Below are 23,317 nucleotides of genomic sequence, written 5' to 3' on the forward strand. Positions count from 1 at the left end.
TTACTATTGCAACAAATGTGTTCATTTTCTTCATTATTAGTCGATTTTTTTTGGATGAATTCCCCGGGCCAGTGGTTATAATGGTGGGGCCAGTGATAATACAATTCCACCGGCCCGGAGGGCCTAAGGGGTCTAAGGGGTAGACATTTTACCCTTAATGTCTACCGCTGCCAATGATTGTATTTTCTATTAAAATGTTCTTTCAATATACTGTTTATTTCCTTCTAGAGTAATTATTTTAAGGGAAAATGAAAAGAGTACTACCGTTAGAGCGTATGACGAGTTAAGTTCATGTTTGGAGGGCATAAACAGAACAGAGATCTTCATGGCCACAACATCCTCTTTGGCCTGTGACCATGTTGGTGTTTGTTTTTTTCAATAGCCCGTAAGCAGACAAAAGTAAAAAAATAAACCTTGAAACTTAGATTTGCTGATAGAAGAACGTGTTCCCAACACAAAGAAATTCATTATCTGGTCCATACAAATAAGTATACAACATTTAACTGAACCTTGTAGTTGAAGGAGGACAGCAAAAGTAGAAAAAACCCTTTTCACTGAAGCTTGCTTCTTGTGGCCTTCATGCTCACCAAATGCTGCAGCGGTTTAAGAAAGGAGAATAAAGGTTATTGATGTAAGCACACTGTAAAAGTTGCTGCTGGGAATACGTAGCCTGTAGGAAACTTTATTAACAAATTGCAACATCATCATCACCCTCTTTTGATCCTCTATAGCGCTCATCTCTATAAAACACACACACACACACACACACACACACACACACACACACACACACACACACACACACACACACACACACACACACACACACACACACACACACACACACACACACACACACACACACACACACACACACACACACACACACACACACACACACACACACACACACACACACAGGGTTCGTCTGAAAAGGGGTCTATTCCTCCTCTTGGAGCATGATGAGGAGACTGGGGAGACTCTTGGAAAAAGCTCCAGACTTAATCTTGGCAACCACCCATAAACACATAAAGAAAGGTTGGGGGGTGGATAGCAGGAGAGAGCGAGTGAGACAGAGAAGCAGGAAGAGAGGAGAAAGAGGAAAGCCCTTGAAATACAGCCTGTAGAAAGCTGCAGTTGAAACATCAACACACCGAGTGAAGCGAGGGCTCCAAGCTCAGCCTCTAATGGTACGAGAGCTCAGCTCCTCACAGGTGCCAGTTCAGGACCCACAGGGAAATAAGTTCTGAGCAGAATGAACTTTCTTTACCGTGTTGACAGTGAAGAGGCCCAATTGTGTCTAAAGCACTACCTGTGTGTGTGTGTGTGTGTGTGTGTGTGTGTGTGTGTGTGTGTGTGTGTGTGTGTGTGTGTGTGTGTGTGTGTGTGTGTGTGTGTGTGTGTGTGTGTGTGTGTGTGTGAGAGATCTATGACAGAGATAGACAAACAGACAGAGACAAACCATGAATGACTACAGCAGTCCGAGGGGACCTTGCGTTTCCTGTGCCACTGAGCAAATGACATCTTTCTGCTCCACAAACACTTGTTCGCATTAAGATCTGCAGGGACTATGGGATGCTGCGTTTGTGTGTCTGTGTACCAGAAATGCAGTCAGTCATGTAGCAACCTCTGTTGCATTTCTGAACTTGACTTGAGCCAAAGACAGAGACAAAAGAGAAATAACAAAAACACTTTTACACATACCTGAACAATTCTTTATGCTCCTATACTCCTTCCCCTCCAAGCATCTAAATGGGTCTATGTGTAAGTGTGTGTGTGTGTGTGTGTGTGTGTGTGTGTGTGTGTGTGTGTGTGTGTGTGTGTGTGTGTGTGTGTGTGTGTGTGTGTGTGTGTTTGTAAGTCGAGGTGGACTGGCTATGCTTACTAACACGGCGGGCTGTATTGAGAGGACGCCATCAGCGATTACGGTCACAGGGCCGAGTGGTGACAGCTTAAAGGCTCTTTTCTTTATTCCTCCACCCCCTTCGCTTACTGACACGCCTACACTGTGTGTGTGTGTGTGTGTGTGTGTGTGTGTGTGTGTGTGTGTGTGTGTGTGTGTGTGTGTGTGTGTGTGTGTGTGTGTGTGCGCCAGGTCTGAATCTACAGCAAAAGGCTTGGGGTCATTTTCCATTCCAATCAGGGGTACCGGCTGCCCAGGCCACCCTGCACATTTTGAACACTCCTACCAGCTGAGGAAGGGGCGCACACACACACACACACACACACACACACACACACACACACACACACACACACACACACACACACACACACACACACACACACACACACACACACACACACACACACACACACACACACACACACACACACACACACACACACACACACACACACACACACACACACACACACACCTTACTTTTATTGCAGCATTTTAAGATGCACAGAGATATGTGTGCATGCCGTGTATACACATACACCAAAATATATAGCCAAGGACACTTCCATACCGTGTAAAAACAAGCCACACACACACCTATACACACAGGGTCATGTGGGGCAGCCTTGGGCGATGGGAGGAGAGCGGAGTCAGCCTTGCCCTCAGCCATGGCATCCTTTCCTTGCCAGCTCCCTAAGCCCTGAGGGACTGAGGTAGAGGGGGTAGGGGGTGGGATCCTTCCATTCCTCCCCCCCCCTACAATTCACCCCTTAAAATGCACTCACACATACACACATAGAGAGATCCCAGGCCTCTAAGCAGACAGGCTTACAAAAGGGTGAGATCACTCCTAAATAAAAGCTTTGTTGGTGTGCCAGTGCCAGTGTTGCCCTCTCTGGCCTACCAGAACCTTGGCAGCTAGGTTCAGCCTTTCTGTTGGAAACAGCAGGGTGAATGCCTCAATGGAAAATATAGTTTCAGGAGATGTAGCAGGCATTCAGAAGAACAAAACACAGGGATATAATAAATAAAGAGGAAAACCAGGCTAGTGGGCCAGATGTATTTCTATTCTTCTATCATGGGACCTTGCAGCTAGTCTCCCTGGCCAAAATGTAAAAAGTAGTCTGATGTATGTTTGTAGGAAACGCTGCTATAAGCATAAAAGTCTGCACTAAAGTCCTCCTGCTGGAATGAACAACAACATAAAGATGCTAACGGAAACTAAGAAGGATGTAGCCCCAAAGTCAAGTCTTTCCACATTTAACAACCAGGACTTAAAGATAAAAAAAGAGAGAAAAATGCTAGACCTATCGATGGTGTCCATGGCAACCGGATGGAGATCACTGAAAAGAGACCGAGAGAGACAGAGTAGCCTGGAGTCAGCAGGACCACCTCCTCACCAGATCCCTGCTGCAGCCTTTAGACAACCCGCCATCAAGGTGAGAGGAAATAGCAAACAGTCAGGAGAGAGCGAGAAAATAAGTAGGCCTATAATGTACCAGCCTGCAGGTGTTTAAATTGGGAGTATTCTCATTCCTGTTGTTCTGCTCCCAGCCAAGAGACCTGGCCTAGACAGCAGGCCAGACGTCTGCTGCATGCATACACACACACACACACACACACACACACACACACACACACACACACACACACACACACACACACACACACACACACACACACACACACACACACACACACACACACACACACACACACACACACACACACACACACACACACACACACACACACACACACACACACACACACACACACACACACACACACACACACACACACACACACACACACACACACACACACTTAATTCAATAAGTGATGACACTAAATGTACATGAACAGTTCTTTAGGTTTCAATGACTGACCATTTCAGTACCACAGCGAGGAGACCTAATGGTACAGAGTGGAATGGGCATGACTTTAAAAAGTGCCATTAGCAAATGAATCCCGTCATGGCGTTTTATCATTTTATATGAAATCTGACAATATCTGTCAAACCCCTACTGTGTTGGCCACACACACACACACACACACACACACACACACACACACACACACACACACACACACACACACACACACACACACACACACACACACACACACACACACACACACACACACACACACACACACACACACACACACACACACACACACACACACACACACACACACACACACACACACACACACACACACACACACACACACACACACACACACACACACACACACACACACACACTTTTTCTTCTAATTTCCAGATACAGATAGCTGTTTCTTCCTCTGACCTCTTTTAATTTGCTCTCCCTCCTGTTACTGAGGAGGGAAAAAAAAGTGCGCTCTCTTGTTTCCTCCCCGGGACTAAACAATCCCAGTCTAATTTATTTTTTGAGGACAGAATATGTACATGTGTTAATGGGAAAGTCGAATCAAATTAACTATAATTAGTCAAACTGAGAGGTGAGCAGAGGCAGAGGTATACAACATGGGAGACTTGTTCAATGCTGGGAAACTGGCAACCCCCCTCCCCCTACCCTCTTCAAAAACGCACACACATTTCCTCTGCCACCTGCTGCCGCAAACCCAGCGACGCCACCCTCTCCTGAGCGCAGACACCCGTCACGCTCGCTTCAACCCTCCTGAGCTCAGACTGTATGTGGCACGCAAACATGCCGACACACAAACTAGTTGTGTTGTGACACATTTCAACAAAAAACCTGTGTGTGAATTTCGCAAGCGACGGATCCTGACTCCTCTAATCTCGTCAAGAAGACATTAACAGACATCTCATGAGGTGATACAGTAATCTGTTTGGACAGACTCGCAGTGCAGGAATGCATGAGGATTATGAAGACAAGCAGTGGGGGCAGAGGGGGAGATGGTATTGATGATCTACAATTCATAAAGTGAAGAAGAAGACAGCCTCCGGGGTCCAGTAGCAATTCAGTTTGTATTGGGCGCACTGTATGTGTGAAGTGCATAACTCTTTTGGTATTGTAAGTAGCAACAATATACCCTCAAATAAAAAACAAAAGTTAGTGTAAACTTTCGGTGGGTATTCCAGTGAGAGACCCTTTCAGTCTCAAGTACGGTTCAGACTTAAACAAAGCTGAATACTACAATTTACCATAATGCAAATTAGTATCGCCTTTAAAAGAAATACCCGTGTGTAGAATTTAACCAAAGTCTAACTCTCACAGGCTTTCTGCCAAAACATTGCAGTCTCCATGCCCAAGCCAAATTAACCCTAATGACATCATCAGTGTTGTTTTTTTTAGACTTTGGAAAGCTCCATCCTGAACCAGAAAAGAGATATGCAACTGTTTTTCAAAGGCTGAATAGTCATCTATGTGATGAAGGAACTGAACTTGATGTGTAAAATCGGTGGCCCTTTAAAAAGCCCCACAATCAACAGGTGCCTCGCTCCACCGGGAGGCTAGTTAAGATAAAAGTGGCCCTGCTAAAGAGGTCAAAAGCAGTATTCAATCAGTCAGTAAGCTATACGGCATGTGTTGGCTACATTAAATTGAAAGCCTGTCTTAGCTGCAGCAGTCATAAGTAACCCTAACCACCGCTGCAGTAAATCATTAGCTAAATGGCTAATTCCACAGATTAGCTTTCTTGGCAGCTGACCGCCTAGAAAAGTTAAAGGTGTTTTATTTTAGCATTATATGATTCCATCAATGTGACGGGGACCATTTGGTTTAATGAATCGTTTCGAGGAAGATGGATTACATAAAGACATATGAAAACATGTTAGTGTACCCTCATGTAGCATACAGTTGGAGTAGCTTTAACCTTGCCGAGTAATGATATTCGAAAAAGCCCCGATACTAATACAAATCAGTGTTACTGTATCAACTTAAATTAAAGACTAACCTGAAATTAATAACATATATGGTAATTTTCTGATTGACCAAACCACATTTAATGACCGTTAAGTAGCCTAACCTGATAAATGTTCACTTAGATAAACAAAGGTGTTCATTTACTGATGAACAACTAAGCAACCACTTACAATATTTCCCGGTTATATAATAATATTTCACTATTATTTGCTGATTTATTAAAACAACAACCTTGTAACTGAGAAACACTTAAATGCTACATTTCAAATGTTTACAATCCATCACTAAATTCATGGCAAACCAATTTCAACATAATAACACTACAGTAAGACGACATTGAACTGATCTTTTAAATAAGTTGTACTTACAATTTAGTGAGAAACATGGGCTTGTGCTTCACTGAGGAACTTTGTCATTCTCGGTGACAGGCAGTTATTACACTTCGCGTTTTGAAATATGTGTAACTCTGTTAATATAAAACCCACACTGCTCAAACTTCGTTACTTTTCCTAAAATGTGTATATTTATTTATTTATTTAATTTGGGGGGTGGGAAGTGGAGAGAAAAATATATGAGCATTTTATGAGCATGGGATTTTGACCCCTCATATAAACATATGCATAATATATATATATATATATATATATAATATATATATATATATATACACTTTGCGGCCGCACGCCGTTGCCAAGCAACGCTTATTGTTTAGGACAGGTCCTTTGATAAGCAGGCAGTCATATAATTAACTAGAACTAGCTAGATCTGATAGATTTGGATATTAACGCGAGTGAAGACCGGACGCGAGAGAGAGATCAGAGATCAGATCAGCTGCTGCTGACGGAGAACACGCAGCTCTTCCGCATCACAGCTGCCCCACTGTGACAGACCGTTGAGCGGAGCAAAATACACTAAGAGTAAGACCTAACACACTTAGCTAGCTTATCTACTCTGGAACTAGCTAAACTAGTTATAAATATATTTATTCTTTACTGTCGGGTCACTTATTACAGGATCAGCGAGCTGCACGAGACTGACGGGCTGTTAGAGAGGAAAAGAGAGCAGCCCGTTTATTGTTCCCATTTTATTATCCAGAATTACTGTAAACCTTTGAATAAAGTAATTAATCTACTATTAGTAGTAGTTTGTTTCAATGCATTACTTATGTTTTTTTTTTTCATGAACATAAAATAAATCTCACGTACCCCCTGCAGTACTCCAACGTACCCCTAGGGTTCCGCGTATCCCCATTTGAGAACCACTGCTCTAAAGCACTGAGTTTCTGGATGTATTAGTAAAGTTCACTCACCTGCATGCTCCAGTAGCATTTTTGCGATGTCCATGTGTCCATTTAGCATGGAGTCATGCAGAGGACTGACTCCGCCCACCTGGTTATCGAGTATTGGTGCAGGGCGGTGTTGTAGCAAAATCTCCACACACGCAGCGCTGCCATGGTTGCACGCTTCATGCAGAGGAGTCCAGCCTGCATGGTCTACATGGTGCAAAAAAAAAGCACACACAAAAAAAACAAGCGCATCAACTTTATGTATTGTTTATCTATTGAGGTAATAACCTTAGATAGGCATTTCATATATCTATCACATCTAAGACTTCCAAAGTAGTTTTAGACAATTTTAAGGTTTGACTGGATGGATGAAACATTGAAGATGACTTATTTTGGCATGAGCAGGCTAACCCACTCTGTTGCAAGAGGAAAGCAATTGATTAGCTAAGGGCGCAAATAACTCGACTAGCAAATAAGATAGCGTATGTACGTAAGTTGAAATAACTCTGTGCTGAATTAGGTAAAAATGAAAGGCACCTTGCAAAGTAATTGTGGCTAATAATGATAGCATTTTAAGATTTTATGTGATTCTTTATATCAAAGAATAATCTCACAATTATTTTGCCTTAAGAAATAAGACGACTAAACTAAGGCGCGTAAGACTGATAATGCTATTATGAATTACCTGTACTTTGGACACTTGTTTGGGCGTTACAAACAGTTTGCTAACCTCTACCAATGTGCGTCTTACATAACATAATCATACAAAAATCAGCTTTTCCAAGAAATATAAAAATAATTGAGTCCATATTTTACACTGTTCATAAACAATGTTAATGAATAGACAAGTTCTAAAGAATACAAAATATACCATTTGGAGAACGCCACAATGGAGATCTGTTTTAACCGGTTGAACAACTCCAACCATAAATGTTCGGGCCTGGTTAAGAAAGACAGCTGCAAGGTAATGGCGGTAATTTTACCATTTAGCATATACATAGTTCTGCCTAATCACATTTTGGACATCAACTCCTGCATTAGCCCCCAATAGAGACGCTAGTCAATTTATGCTGCTATTACAGAGCTATTACAAAATTGGAGAAACCTTTAAAACAGCGCAACATTTCCATAAAAGGAGGGAAAGCCATTATATTTGACCTAAAGGGACAAAAGAAAGTCACTCTGAAATATCACAAGGCATTCAATTCACTTAGCAAAGTCACCGTAAAGCTATAAATCTGAGTCTCTAAACGCATGCAGCTTTTTCTAGACACACCCTTTAGATTTTAGGTAAAGGTTAACCTCAATGATGACGCACACGCACTCCTATTTCTTCTCACCAATTTTATTCCCCCCCATGTTAATCGCTTTTTCGAAACTCTAGAGCAAACAGTGGGAGTGCAGTCAGATGACGGAGAGACGGAGGCTACAGATAAAAGCGAGAAAGTCTTACCTTTAACGTTGATGTCTGTGCCAGGAAGCGCCAGGATCTGAAGCACTGTTTCCACTTGGTTCCTCTTGCAAGCTCTGTGGAGGAGGGTCTCTCCTTCGACCAGGACACACACAATGGACAAACACACCCAAAAGAGAGAAGAGAGAAATCCAAAATTAGGGTGTGCCCCGATGTCCTGCCCATTGTCCCCCACCATATGGTGAGCAAACCAATAAAATACCACAGAAATGTCCCCAAACACCAAAAAAAAAAAACCTGACCTAAAAAAGTACGAACCGCCAATGAGGATGCGATTTAAGTAGAGTGATGAGAAAAGGGGGAGATCTATCAAATGAATAAAATTAGATGAGACTAATTTTCCTCGCTCTTTCGCTCTTTTATAGACACAGAGACTTACACCCTGAGCCGAACAAAGTTAAGATCGGGGCAGTCGGCGAATGGATGAATGTAAGGGAGAGAATGTAGTCTTGCTTCCTGTCCGCCCGTCCCTATATTGTTACTTGAGAGGAAGTTATGGTAGACAGCCCACGCACAAAGCCTCGAAAGAGGATTCTTCACAGATCCAGTGTTCAAAAGCTCCGCTGGGCATTGCCAGTGTCACCACGTGATATTTAATCTAAACTACCAGTGAACAAGCGTGGCAAAAACGCTCTCGAGGAAGTCCATTTACATTATTAAAACACACATTTATTCCCCCCTCTTCCCTTTTTTCTCATCTTTACCCCGTCCCTCACTTTTTCCTGATACAATATTAAACCAGGAATATATTAGCGGGCCAGAGCCCCCTCTTTTCATGTATGGCTGAACTTCAGAGGGAAGTTAAAGGCCAAGCATGAGTGGCTCTGTGCTTGCCAGTATAATACAGCACTGCAAAGCCCATAATAAATGCTTTACTAGCTCTCCCCAGGATGCCACGCCTGTACAGGGGCTCCACTCCAGCGTGCAGAGAGCACAGACTGGGGCAGAAAGGAGGGGGGAGGGGGGGGGAGGAGAAAAAGCAGTGGAGGAGAGAATGAAAAGGGTTTCCTGCTAGCATATAGGGGAAATATTGGAAATCCTGGATACTATTCATCCTGAAGAATTCTTTTCTTTCACGAGGTGTCTTTGATGATGCAGAGGACGTGTTAAATGTCATCCACCGGTAGTATGGAGGTTGAATAGTAGAAAAAAAGACGGGGAAAGGGTCGGAATGTTTATTAAAAAGAGGATCGTTTATATTCTCCAAGGAAATGTGATGCAAGTCAGAAAAACTACATACCGTGTATTATAGTGTTTCTCCTCTGATCTTAGTTATACATAATGCTTAATTGTATTTAACCTTATGTAGTTGACCTTTCAGCTTTAAATAATAAGAATCTTTTAGTGGCAACAGGCTGTTAAAGGTAACACAAGTTAAATGGAATAATGCTGCTCGGGTGCCAATGTTGACAAAAGAGACTTAAAAGCATAAAAAGCAACGCAATTGTATTCTAAAAAACAACCCGGAGCAGTTTGGGAAAACAAACAGTCCGATGAAGCACATGGCAACGTCATTCTAAAAGTATGTGTAAAAATCATATTAAATTACACATAAAAAAAAAAAATGTGTTTGCCAACCTAACATGAGAAAGCAGCCGTTGGAGGTCGTACAGCATGACGAAAAAACAATAATGAGGTCAATCAATGTAGCAAACCGATATTTCGTCATCTTAAAATCAGAAACACCCGAACAGAGGGTGAAGCTCGGTCCGGACTACAGTCACTAATGAGTAAGCTGTACTGTGCGGCACGTCAGTGTTCTACATGGGCTGCTCTGCTATTACCGGGCTCTAAAACGCTGTGATTAAACACCCATTCCACTACACCCCATGTGTACACATCCTCGCAAATGCCAGGGCCAATCCACGCACTGTTAAATCACTTTAATGGCTCCAATTTGGACACAACGCCTCTATTATAGGGGTAATTGCATGCTCAGCATTTACAAGCACGGAAAGGATAAATCCGCCTGTCCTTTTCTATAAATCCCCCGTTTCACACTTTAATAGAAAAGTGAAATGTATGTGTTGCTCTTTATATCCCTCAGTCTGCTTGCTACACTCCTGTAAAGTGTCGCTTGGCCCGCCGATGCCTGGACCAAAAAGCAGCTGGAAGCCGGTAACAATGCTATTTGCGATGAATGTGTTGGAAAGGTATTCAGTGCCAGTTATTGGATATATTTTAGACTATTTGAACATTACTGCCGTCGCTGGCTCGAAGAACACCACGTTAATTCCCCAGCATCAAGATTACTGCAGCCTTTACAGTGCCTCAAAATAATTTACTGGCATTAACGCAAGTGACTATCATTTTAACATTCCACTGGTGAAGATTTTAATGTAGGATACCTCCATTTAATCAGTGATAAACCACGTTGGGCAACAGCCTAGCCCCTCTGTGCCAACAGGAAGTAATAAGACACAGAGTGTCTGTTAAATAATAGCAAGCAAATTCACTGTTGCTTGGAATAAACAGTGAAAGTGAAGCCAACAAAAAGTATATAAATGTAATATGCAAGCCTGGCTCCAAAAAGTATTTTCCTCTCTCATCTTTGTGTTACACCGTGGTACGAGCAGATGTATTACTGATGGCACGTAGAGGTGCAGTGGGAATGGAGGGATGGACAGGCACAGATCCTAATCAATGTTCACTACAAAATCACTGGGTAGAAAAATAGATCATAAAATAGATTGGGTAATTAAATGAACATCAGTGAGACAGTGTTTTAACTGCCCAATCTGCAGCACATAGACTGCTGAGGCAGTTTAGGCCTGAGTCTAATCCAACCACAGCACAGATAGTGCTGCCGACCAAATGGGAGTCAAGTAGTGTGGTTACAGTTTGCAAACAGTGTATGAGGACTATGCCATAACTCTTGAGCATGATAAATATATTTTGAAGAAGGATTCATCTCTGATCATCTATTAAATCACCAATTTCTTACAAAGTTCTCTCTCATTTCTGGATAAAGTTGCTTGGAATACCTTTAAATTCCCAATAACAAATCCTAGCTTTTGAACTTTGCTGTGCTAATGTTGACTTTAATAGTTTCAGGATGACATGAAGCTTCAAGTAAGCAGACTTTAAGTGATGTTACACACAGTAGTTTTTGTTTGACAATCTCCACACAGTATATTCAGGCTGATTTAGATTGAAATCTCTGCCGAGTCTCCAGGAACAAATACTCATCTTAAAAACAGAGAAGTTCTTCCAAATCCCTCATCCCTTCTCAGCTTCTTTGACAAAGATACTGAGGTTCCAGGAGGCGAGGCAGATGCTCCAAAGCAAAGAAGTGCAGCATATAAGAAAGCAGACTCACATATGTGGGTGAAAAAAAGCCTGAGAGAGAAAGAGTGTAAGGGAGAAAGAGAGAATGGGAAGGGATGAGAGGGCGAGAGGGGAGGATGCTGTGCCGATGGTTCATCAAAAATTAATGCCGACCGCATCGGTATAGAGATCACGTAGTGGAAAAACAACAGCCTTGAGACTTCTGCCTCAACCCCCCCCCCCCCCCCCCACCCCACCCCACCCCACCCACTCGCTCTACCCCTCCTTCGCACCGGCACAGGGCCTTTCTGATCAGGTGCAGGGGGGAGATATGAGCTCTGACACCTTCAGGAGTTCACACAGAGTGCCATGCCTCTAATTGCAGGAAGTTCCACCAGTGCAGCCGCTGTATATCCGCAGCCCCGCCCTAATTGCTGCATTTAATATCCCTAAAATGGAGATCTGAGGCGCATTGTGCGTACTAATATGGGTTATTGTTTTGTGTGAAGAAGCCATTATTTCTGTCCATGCCATTTATTTATGTATCTATTACTTTTTTTTATAAAGGTGAATAAGACATGAGGAAAAAGCAAAACAAAAAGCACAGTGTTGAATTTCAATGCGCATAGAACAAGATGAGGAGGCGTTATGCGGCCCAAACGCTGCCCTGAACACACGCGCGCCGGCAGATTATGCAGTCGAGTTGACTTTACAGCTGACTAGATGGAAGCGTGGTCCGATGCAAATCAATCACTCTCTCCATACATTATGTGCTCTTCATTAAGCTGAAAGTGATGACAGAGCTATCATGTCCCTCTTTACTGATGACCTCCTGCAGTGCATCAGTCCATTAAAAGTCCGCTCCTTGCAAATGTGCAGCTATATTGTCAAGCAGCCGTGTGTGTACGTGTGTATGTGTGTATGCATGTGCCTTACCTGCTGCGTTGACTCTGTTTAAACCTTTGGGGACGTTCTCTTTCTCCAGGCTTGTTTCATTCACCGGAGAGCAATCAGCACTGTGTGGAGACAAAGGACATGGTCAAAGGGGGAATGAGAAAATCCACATGTATGTGCTAAACTTAATTCAATATGTGATGACACTAAATGTACATGAACAGTTCTTTAGGTTTCAATGACTGACCATTTCAGTACCACAGCGAGGAGACCTAATGGTACAGAGTGGAATGGGCATGACTTTAAAAAGTGCCATTAGCAAATGAATCCCGTCATGGCGTTTTATCATTTTATATGAAATCTGACAATATCTGTCAAACCCCTACTGTGTTGGCCACACACACACACACACACACACACACACACACACACACACACACACACACACACACACACACACACACACACACACACACACACACACACACACACACACACACACACACACACACACACACACACACACACACACACACACACACACACACACACACACACACACACACACACACACACACACACACACACACACACACAATCCTCCATTCCCATCTCCAAAATACTTTTCCTCCCACTTAATGCCTCAAACGCAGAGACGGCAAATTCCATGTGAGCAAGCACATTAGGAGGAATAACTAGTAAAAGAAAGTGAAGCCTCTTCAAAGTAGTGGCGTGCTAATAGCTGTGGGCTGTCACTAGTCCTGTGAGTGGGTATGGGAGATCTGCCTACATGAAGCCTGACAGGTGTCTGGAGTGTATATGTCGGTGCACATGCGCGTGCGCTGCATTGAAGCGGAGTGCCATCCGTATTACAGGGAAGAGGCTTGTTCCCTGGTAATTGGCTTGTTCAGAAGCCAGGAAGGAGCTCCCAGCAGTGAGGAGGAAACACACGTCCTGTCACGTTGCTTGTTATTAGCAGGGACAAGGCTGAGAAGAGAGGAGACGAGCTCCGAGTGTGTGTGTGTGTGTGTGAGAGAAAGTCCATAAGAGTGTTTGGTATAAGGGTGTACCGCTTCTCATCTCGGTACACTTCACCCAAGTGTCCCCTGTCTATATAGCCTGGCAGCAGTGGAGGTTGACAGTACTTGGCTTGTATACGCCCCAGTCTCTCCGTCCCTCATGGTTTACTTCAGCGGGCCAGCATGCTGTCAGTGGCACAGATATCAATTAAGGGCCTGGGGCAGCGCCTGCCCTTCGAGAAACGTATGAGCAGTAATAGAGGCAATGGGGAAGATCAATGTTTGCATTGTAACTTTAAAATGGCTTTAATTGCTGTTGTATATCCTTTTCTTTAATCCATCTGATATTGGCTACAGTACATGCAGGTCTGGTCAGAGGAAATTGAGCCAAAGTAATGCAAAGTTAAATGGCTTGAAAAGATAACAGCAATACACAGAGCTTGATTAAGCCAGCGGGAGAAAAATGTAGTTTAATTACAGCTTCCCTTCTGCTAACAACACTCACTGCCACGCAGCCAGCCGGCAAGTCAAACGGCCATCTAAACAGTCGGTCAATCAGCCGGCCTGTCAGCTTGGTATGGCTTGGACGAATGCCCTGATGCCATCCTGTCTGTCGGTGCAGAAGCAGCACACTCGCAATCTCACACACTACAGCAGCCGCGAGTCCCAGTAAAACAACCTAATGCGTTCTAACAGCCAGAAATGAAAGATAAAGGGGTCATGTGGCTCCTCTCCACCTTTATGACCTACTCCTGCTGTTTTCATGAATCCAATACCAAACATCTTGCAGGGTTTCGTCCTGTGCTCTACGGACCCTTTGAAAAGGCAGATACAACTAAACTGAAACCATCTAAACAGTTGTACTCCTCCAGTGACACCACAATCACGTGTGTGCCATTTAAACACATTTCTTAAAATGCTGTTTTCACATCTTCTGAAAGTCTGAGAATTGCGCTCGAACAATAAATAAAGTGGATTTCTTAAATGCATTTTTTAAATAATTATACTGAGTCATAGCAGCAGCAACAACACAGATAATTGTTTTACACATTTTAGGCTATAGAGGAGTGTGTCAGAATCATAAATGCGTCAACAGAAGGTGTAATTGATTAAGAGTATCAACATTGCTGAACACAGAGTATCATAAACTCATGCATGAAAAATGAGGAAACAAGATTTCCCTTTTGGTTCCTGTTCTCAATTCATCACAGACTGTGTCATTTTGATTTCATTCTTTCTTTCAGGGTCAGATGATTTTATATGCCCTTTGGCATTTATTTATCTCATCCGCGCAGATTGCATTCCTTGTTTCATACAGTTCCTCTCACGGCTGTGTCAAAACAAACAAAAAAGTGGAAACTGTGGGGAGAGCAGAGAGTAGAAAGCAGTGATGGAGGGACGGGGGGATCAGGCGGCACATGCACCAGTAGCCTTTACATGAACCTGCTCCCTGGTGGCTCCTGCCCTTCTCCAGGCCAACTACCTACTGGTGGAGCAGCAGATGTCTGATACCAAGTATGTAGAGTGTGTGTATGTGTGTGTGTTTTCAGAGAGAGATTTAGTATGCGAGGGCAGATCAAGAGAGGTGAAGACGGAGGGTTAAGGCAGAGAGCTGGTGGTCGTAAGGGAAGACACAAAGACCTGATGGGATATCCTAGTCTTTCTATCTGTCGGCTTCCTGTCCAAATCAGACTCAGCACTGTGTGTGTGTGTGTGTGTGTGTGTGTGTGTGTGTGTGTGTGTGTGTGTGTGTGTGTGTGTGTGTGTGTGTGTGTGTGTGTGTGTGTGTGTGTGTGTGTGATGCAGGGGTCTAACCTCCCTTTGCACCCCTCCTGTCAGCCAGCTCACACTGATAGGATCAGACCTGGGCATGACCCATCACATGCCAACTCCTCATGCTCCGTCTGACCTCCATTTGCCTCTCCCCAGCTTTCCCTCAGTCCCTCCATTCATGCTGCTCTGCCTCCCACCCACCCACCCCACCCACCCACCCACCCACCCACCCACCCACCCACCCACACACACACACACACACACACACACACACACACACACACACACACACACACACACACACACACACACACACCACACACACACACACACACACACACACACACACACACACACACACACACACACACACACACACACACACACACACACACACACACACACACACACACACACACACACACACCCTCTCCAGGTGTTCCTTTGTGCTCACATTTCTCATCGGGTCCTTGCATTTTCACTCGATTTTGCCCTTAAATCTATAGGTGGAAATCTGATAACGGAGGCAGATAACTGCTGGTTGAATAGACCTGTTATTTTAATTTAGACAAAAACAAGATTTTTGATCATCTAAACTCTTAAACGTGCCCTTTTCACTTAAGAAACTTTCAAAGAACCAAGAGACTACACTTTTGGCACATGTGCAGCCACCACCTCTGCATGTGTGTTCCAACATGGTCAGCCTGTGGCTTTATGAAAATGTACCTGTGAGACTTTGGACAGACAGATGTGCGTAACTGACCTGCAGCCGGCCCCCTGGCTGGCGCCGCTGTGGGGGGTGGGTCCGGTCCTGAGGCGAGCACCGCTGGGACACTGAGCTAAATTTCCCAGAGCAGGCAGGTAGGACAGCACCTGTCAGAATTCACACAGAGACACACACAAGGTCAGACAGGGCCTTTACATTGTGTGTAGATGTGTGTGTGGCTTTAGGGGACGGAAGAGGCAAAAAGACAGGCCAGATGTTCTACTTCAAGCTGTCTTTGTCCCTCTTGCAGAGAAATGCAATATAATCCATGTTCATTTTCACAATTCCATTTTAACTAAATGTTTTTGAATTTTAACAATAGAAAAAGGAAACTTAATCATTAAAAGTTGTGAATTTATCTGAACATATTTTAATCAGTTTGTTGTATTGTCTTCAATTACTGTGTATTACATCAGTGTGGGTATGTATTATATAAATGTTAATAACCTTGCTCACTCATTCTGCCAAAATCACTTTCAAAGAGTATATTAATTACATTTTGGGCCAACTGAATACCCCAACATTTAATTTTTACAAAATGCCACTCAATTTTATCATGACTTACTGAACTAAGCAGCACACGACTGTTGTGATTTGAAACTAAGAAGTGCAAGCCTCAAATTATGATAAAGCCTGTCAATTGCAAAATACAGGAATGATGAAAAGTGTAATTAATGGGAAGATGTGAAGTCAGTGAAGAAGAAGAAAGAAAGATAAACACACCATTTTCTTAAAAGAGATGGGTTCATCTCCAACTGTGAATCCATTTCTGCAGCAAAGACTCCTGAATATGCCGTCTGCTAACACCAATTTAAGTCGAGTAGATGTAATCCTGACGACTAGCTCTGCCAGCACTACCGGAGACACATCTACAGGACAAACAGACACACAATTGTCAGTGATGCATGCCGCTGCTCGAGTCCTCACTAACACTAAGAAAGTGGATCACATCACTCCTGTTCTGAAGTCTTTACACTGGCTTCCTGTGTGTCAAAGAAAAGATTTCAAAATACTGCTGCTGGTTTATAAAGCACTGAATGGTTTAGGCCCTAAATACATTTCTGACCTCCTGCTAAATTATGAACCATCCAGATATCTCAGGTCATCAGGGACTGGTCCGCTTTCTGTCCCCAGAGTCAGAACTAAACATGGAGAAGCAGCGTTCAGTCATTATGCTCCAAATATCTGGAACAAACTCCCAGAAACCTGCAGGTCCGCTGCAACTCTGACTACTTTTAAATCCAGGCTGAAGACTTTTCTTTTTGTCGCTGCTTTTAATTGAACTATTCATATCTTAGACTGCACTGTAACTTTTATCCTTGTACTTTTTCTTTTAATGTTTAATTGAACTATTCATATCTTAGACTGCACTGTAACTTTTATCCTTGTACTTTTTCTTTTAATGTTTAATTGAACTATTCATATCTTAGACTGCACTGTAACTTTTATCCATGTATTTTTTCTTTTAATGTTTATTTTATTAGCTTTTCTTTTTAATGACTGATTATAAATGCCATTTCTTAATGTCTTTCATTTTTTGTAAAGCACTTTGAATTGCCTTGTGTTGAAAAGTGCTATATAAATAAACTTGCCTTGCCTTGCCTTGCATGTATTATATCATGTATTATTATTTGAATTGCATTGAATTAAATAAAGTAAAAAGCATTTGGGTCAGAAGACAATTTTTTTCTCAATAATCCAGTTGTCGCACTACTGAAATATGTTTAAAATAAATTAAAAGTATGGTACCGATTCTGTTAAAAGTTAATGACTTATACATTATGTATTTCATTGCATTGTAACAGCTTGGAAGTAACTACAGTATCAGTCAATATTAACAAACATAGAGTGAAAAGAATAAAAGGCAAATATGTATGCACAAATATGTATCCATACCCTGGCTGATGACAGCAAAATGCTCAGCGAGGTCTTTGAGACCCTTCTCCACCAGGGTCTGTTTCAGTTTGAAGTGCTGCTGACACCAGAACTCCACCAACACGGACAGCAGGTCCAGAAGGTTGTCTGCCAAACGCAGCTTCTGCTTCTCATCCCTATGAACACAGTCCTTCGGTGATGACAAACAAAAACAGTTTGAAGTTTGTTATTCTGGTCCGACCCGACCAAACTGGCTATTTTCTTGGGTGATGTAATACACCATCCAATGTGAATAACAATGCACAAGTTCCCCAGTATTTACCTCAATGAAAGCCTGTAACAAAAGCCTGGTGAGTTGTTTCACAGCTCGGGACAACAGCGTGGAGCGCTCCCACACAGTCCAGAAGGTTCCATACAGCAAGGATCCTGATGCAGGAGCAAAAGAGACTCCTCTTCTTTCAGGCAGTACAAAATCCCTGAGACAGAGAAAGGCAGGGGTAAATAAAGAACAGACCATCTAGTGTAACAAAAACAGTTGCATATACATTCAATTGTGTGGCCAATATTACATGCAGCTTGGTAAATATTTGTTGTTGACTTGAGAATGTTCAGCTAAGTGAAAAGAGCTAACCTGTTTTCCAGGTCTCAGGCTCGAAAATTACATTTCCAGACCATAACTACACTTCTAAAAGGGGAAAATTAATAATCTTATTTCTCAAAGCAATGATAAACTTGTGAGTTGGATGTAGAAGAATCAGAATCAATATAGATGTTTTTTATTTTAAAGTAAATTCAGATTGAACAGTGTAAAGAAATGTAAATTATTGTGTCCGTCCAAAAAAACCACATTACTTATAGTGAAAACCTGGGACGTGCACAGGTACGGGCTAATGTTGCCCGGCCATTTTTGTCTGACCTGCCCCTCTGGAGAGAGCAGTTTTTATTTGTTTTCTGTTGTGGCCGAATCAACATGATAAGCCCACAATTAGTATTGTAGCGTCTCGCTGCAGGAAACACACCTTGTCAGCGCTGTCATCTGCCCCCAGTCACGTGACTTTGTTTACAATCTGACAGCTGGAAGCAAAGGAAAGCCCTCCTGCCTTATATGGCTCTGGTGATCACACCAAATGCCTGCCTGGCGTAAGGGACAAATCAGGGGACTTTACTTCCTCTTGACACCGTCGGTTATTTACAAAAAAAACACCTACATATACTTGTTATTGTGCTTCTGTCCTTCTGTGTCTTTTACTCTGCTCTGTAAACTCCCTCGACGGGGCCGCTCGCTCTCTTTTCTTGATCACCCTCTCACTGAGAACACTTCACTGTCCCGCTTCATTGTAGGATTTCTGCCACTTCAGTTTTATTTATTTAGTATCCCATAATTTAATAACAGAGATGGTCAATCTCTGTTATTAAATGATGGAATACTAAATAAGTAATTAGATACCTTACCGTTACTGCGCTCATAAAGAATGATAAGAATAAGAATAATGTGAATTGAACTGGTTTCATTAGTGAGTTTTCATCAGTATGTCTGCACAGCAGTTACAATGGTCAAACTACATTAAAACAGAATTGTCCCCATTTTTTCATTAATAGTTACTAACATTAGATATTTTAAGGAGATATGGACAGCACAACTAAAAATGTGCCTAAATAACGAATTTAGCAGTTGACATAGAAGTCAACTGAGTGTCACTTGCAATGACAATGTTGTGTTTTTCTGTTATGAACCTTTTACATTAAAAACAAGTTAGAATTTTCAAAAGGTCTTGTTTTTTTTCAGGAGGGGGGGGGGAGAAGAGGCCCTTTTTCCCGTTTAGAGCAATAGCCCCTCCAAATGTCTGTGCACGTCCCTGGTGAAAACCACCCTTGAATGATGGGATGGTAGACTAAAAGCTTTAGGAATCCAAACTATAACATATAATAAGCAGTGTTGGGTGTAACGCGTTACAAAAGTAACAGAGTTACAGTAATATATTACTTTTTGCTGTAACGAAGTAATGTAACGCATTACTAATGAAATGTGGGTAATATATTACCCGCTACAATGCTCAGTAACGCAGTTACAACACATTTTAACCCGAAATTAAATGGTGTTTTGTTTTTTAACAATGTACTAACATAGCGAGACATTCCGACACCAGAAAAAATTGTGCGGGTCGATTAGTAAACCTGGTGTGTTTACCCTTCAGGCTTCGCGTCGGGATCTTCGGGGCAGTTGAATGTTATGCACCCTCTATTCAAAAAAGAGAACGGAGCGAAAAATACTAACAACAAATTGTGTCAGGTGCGCGTGACCTGCTCTGCTGCGCGTGCATCATTTCCAAAGTGCTTCCACAGCAGTGACACACATCTGTGGATAATCATTTATACGAAAATGGCAACCATCACTAAACGCCAGCAACACTGCATCTACTGCAGACAGTAGCAACGGGTCAGATGGGAACATCACGTTACCCTCCGTTGTGGACACTAGCTTACTCCCGCCTGACTCGCCGCCCTCAACCCCGTAGCAGCAGTCTTCGTTGCCCGAAACTACGCCGCCCCTCTGCTGCCCGCAGGTGCCAGCCAGGTTCAAATAATATTTGCCCTGATTTACAATATGTTCTCATTTGTTTTATCAGTACAGCTTTGAAGCTTTTGTGCTTTTCTTTGCCATAGTCCACTTTGGACTATATGAAATATTTCAGGATTGCACTTTTAACTCACTTGAAATGTTCTCACTTGCTTGGTTTCAAAACATAACAAATGCCATTTGTTATTTGTCATTGGGGACCATCAATGCTATTTTTCATTGCTGTTGCCGGCCACTATTGCTCATGTAAACCTACTACTGCTGCGCCCCCTGTAATCTCAGAGGCACCCTGAGTCATTTTGTTCTGGAACTGGGCCTGTACACGGCCATATACTAAACAAACTACAGAGCCCATTCCGTGTCCTGTTATTGTTTACTTCCCGTCTGCCTTCTTCTGGGGATTTATCTGACGTCCAGCGCTCCGTCTTTTAACCTCTTTTCCTTTCTCTTTCTTTCCTTAGCAACCTTCCTTATAGTCCTTGACAGTGGTCTGTACTGCTGGATTAACAACGTGTCACATGTTAAGAATTTACAATCAGAATCCAGTATTCAACTAAGCCGTAAAATACAAGTTGTTAGTAGCCTTAAGGGCCTACACCAGGGGTGGGGAACCTCCGGCCCCCGGGCCGTATACGGCCCACGAGACCATTTGGTTTGGCCCTCGAGGTAATTCATAAACACACGCAAAAAAGAAAAACAATTAAAGAAATCTAGACCGCAAAATAATTAAACAAGCAAGTGCCTGTTTTTCCTGGCAACGGTCATAGTCCTTGAACACAACACGAGCCTAACGTGTCATCACGTGGTATATGTCTCGTCTGACAGGGGTGCAGTGCTGACGGAGAGCACCAGAACGCCACTCCGGGACTTCAAATAATTGCAGTACCCATAAATCCGTAGGCTACAAATGCCGCAGTTTTTGCGTGGCTGTGTCTTTAGTTGTAAGCCCAGTCGCGATCTGTTCATCTGTCATTCTGATCATACAGTCAATAACTGTGTTGTTATTAGCATCTGGTTAGCTAGCTATGCTAACGAATATAAGAAGCTTTTTCTCCAACCAGTGAGGTAAAGGCACATCTTTATATGATCATTATAGTTATCAAAAAACAAGAGAATAAAGTAAACAGGTATAAAATACTATATGACAGTAAAAAAAAGTTGTTATTAATAAACAAGAATACAGTTTGAAAGGAGAGTGATTTGTAAAATATCCATAAAGAAAAAGTAAATCTGCTTACAGTTCTGTTTCATATGGGTTTTGAGAGATGTTTCCATAGATCTCTTCATTTTGCTCTCAAAGTGCACCAGATTGATGCTTTCAACTTCAATATTTAAAAAAAAATCTTCCCGGGGGAGCAAGCCCCCAGACCCTCCTAGAGGAGGTTAGGTCCCCCCCCCACTTAAATCATGTCCACATGGATAGGAAACTAAATACATTTGCACACATCTTGTGTCCATATCTTTCTGTTTTGGTGGTCATGCCACTCCGTGCACGTGCATGCATGCGCGAGTCATGGTGAGATATCTGGATTAAGAGGTTGCTTTTTCTTTGCACAGCATGAAAGAAAGGCCAAATGAATGTGCTGTGATTTTTAAGCAGAGGTCAATAATTTGTACGGCCCTCAGAGGATGTTGAAAAAATTGAAATGGCCCTTGAGAGGAAAAAGGTTCCCCACCCCTGGCCTACACAGTTGTTATGCTATACCACATCGCCGTTCACTGGATGTATAACGAGCTGCACTAAACTACATTTTAGCATTTAAAATACCTAGCCATTCTTTTGCGGTTATTTTGGTGAAAGTAACTAAAAAAGTAACTAAAGTAGTGCAACTCATTACATTTCAGAGACAGTAATATTGTAATGTAACTTATTACTTTCTAAAGAGAGTAATAAGTAATATGTAATATATTACATTTTGGAAGTAACTTGCCCAACACTGGCCCTGAGACACTGGCCGTTTCTCAATCGCGAGCAGTGGCGGCGCCAGGGTATGGCTGGGGTAGGCTACAGCCATACCAAGAAATGGCTTAGACCTACCTTAGCCCGACCATGAAAAATTATGTTAAAGTAAGCATGTTGAGAACACGGATTGCGAAAATCTACAGTGCACGTTACTGATGCAATATGGTTGAGACCATTCGGGCTTATGCTAGAGGGGTGCAAGGAATAGTCTAAGTAGTGGGGGAGTTTTATACACTAAAGGTGTGGCAATTATCTCGCGGCCGCGGTCAGATCAAAATGCCTCCGAATGCAATTTGAATAGACCTACAGCCAATCAGAGCAACGAAACGTTGGGTCTGCTGCGTCATGCATTACTGATACGTCGAGACGTCACGTTCACAGTGAAAAGTCCCCAAACAGGCGCCGAGTAAATTGCAGACAGACAGCAGAACTTCTAGGATTAATTGTATATTTCGGATGGATAGATTTGTTCTTAAACGCCCTCGCATTGAGGTACAAGTCGAACAGGTGCCAGAGTCACACGACCCACCTGAAGAGTGAATAGTGAGTTTTGAATATATTTTGTAATAGTCATTTGAAAAAGTGTTTTGTATGACAATAGAGATACAGGCCACCTGTTGTGTGCTGTGTCCGTCTCTCTCT

General features: G+C 42.6%; 1 protein-coding gene across 2 annotated transcripts in view; it reads right to left on the bottom strand.

The window, feature by feature from the left end:
• The window catches only part of slf1 (SMC5-SMC6 complex localization factor 1), a 42,719-nt gene that overhangs the window by 9,106 nt on the left and 10,296 nt on the right, over positions 1-23,317 (bottom strand). For both annotated transcript variants that reach the window (XM_034090190.2, XM_034090189.1), the window contains exons 11-17: positions 18,457-18,610; positions 18,156-18,324; positions 16,983-17,128; positions 16,257-16,366; positions 12,744-12,823; positions 8,523-8,615; positions 7,094-7,276 (exon numbers count right to left, since the gene is read on the bottom strand). In XM_034090190.2, coding sequence (XP_033946081.1) covers positions 7,094-7,276; positions 8,523-8,615; positions 12,744-12,823; positions 16,257-16,366; positions 16,983-17,128; positions 18,156-18,324; positions 18,457-18,610 — 935 coding nt within the window. The remainder of the gene's footprint in view (positions 1-7,093; positions 7,277-8,522; positions 8,616-12,743; positions 12,824-16,256; positions 16,367-16,982; positions 17,129-18,155; positions 18,325-18,456; positions 18,611-23,317) is intronic.

The sequence above is a fragment of the Pseudochaenichthys georgianus genome, chromosome 9 (genome assembly GCF_902827115.2).
Source record: "Pseudochaenichthys georgianus chromosome 9, fPseGeo1.2, whole genome shotgun sequence".
Taxonomy (NCBI): Eukaryota; Metazoa; Chordata; class Actinopteri; order Perciformes; family Channichthyidae; genus Pseudochaenichthys; species Pseudochaenichthys georgianus.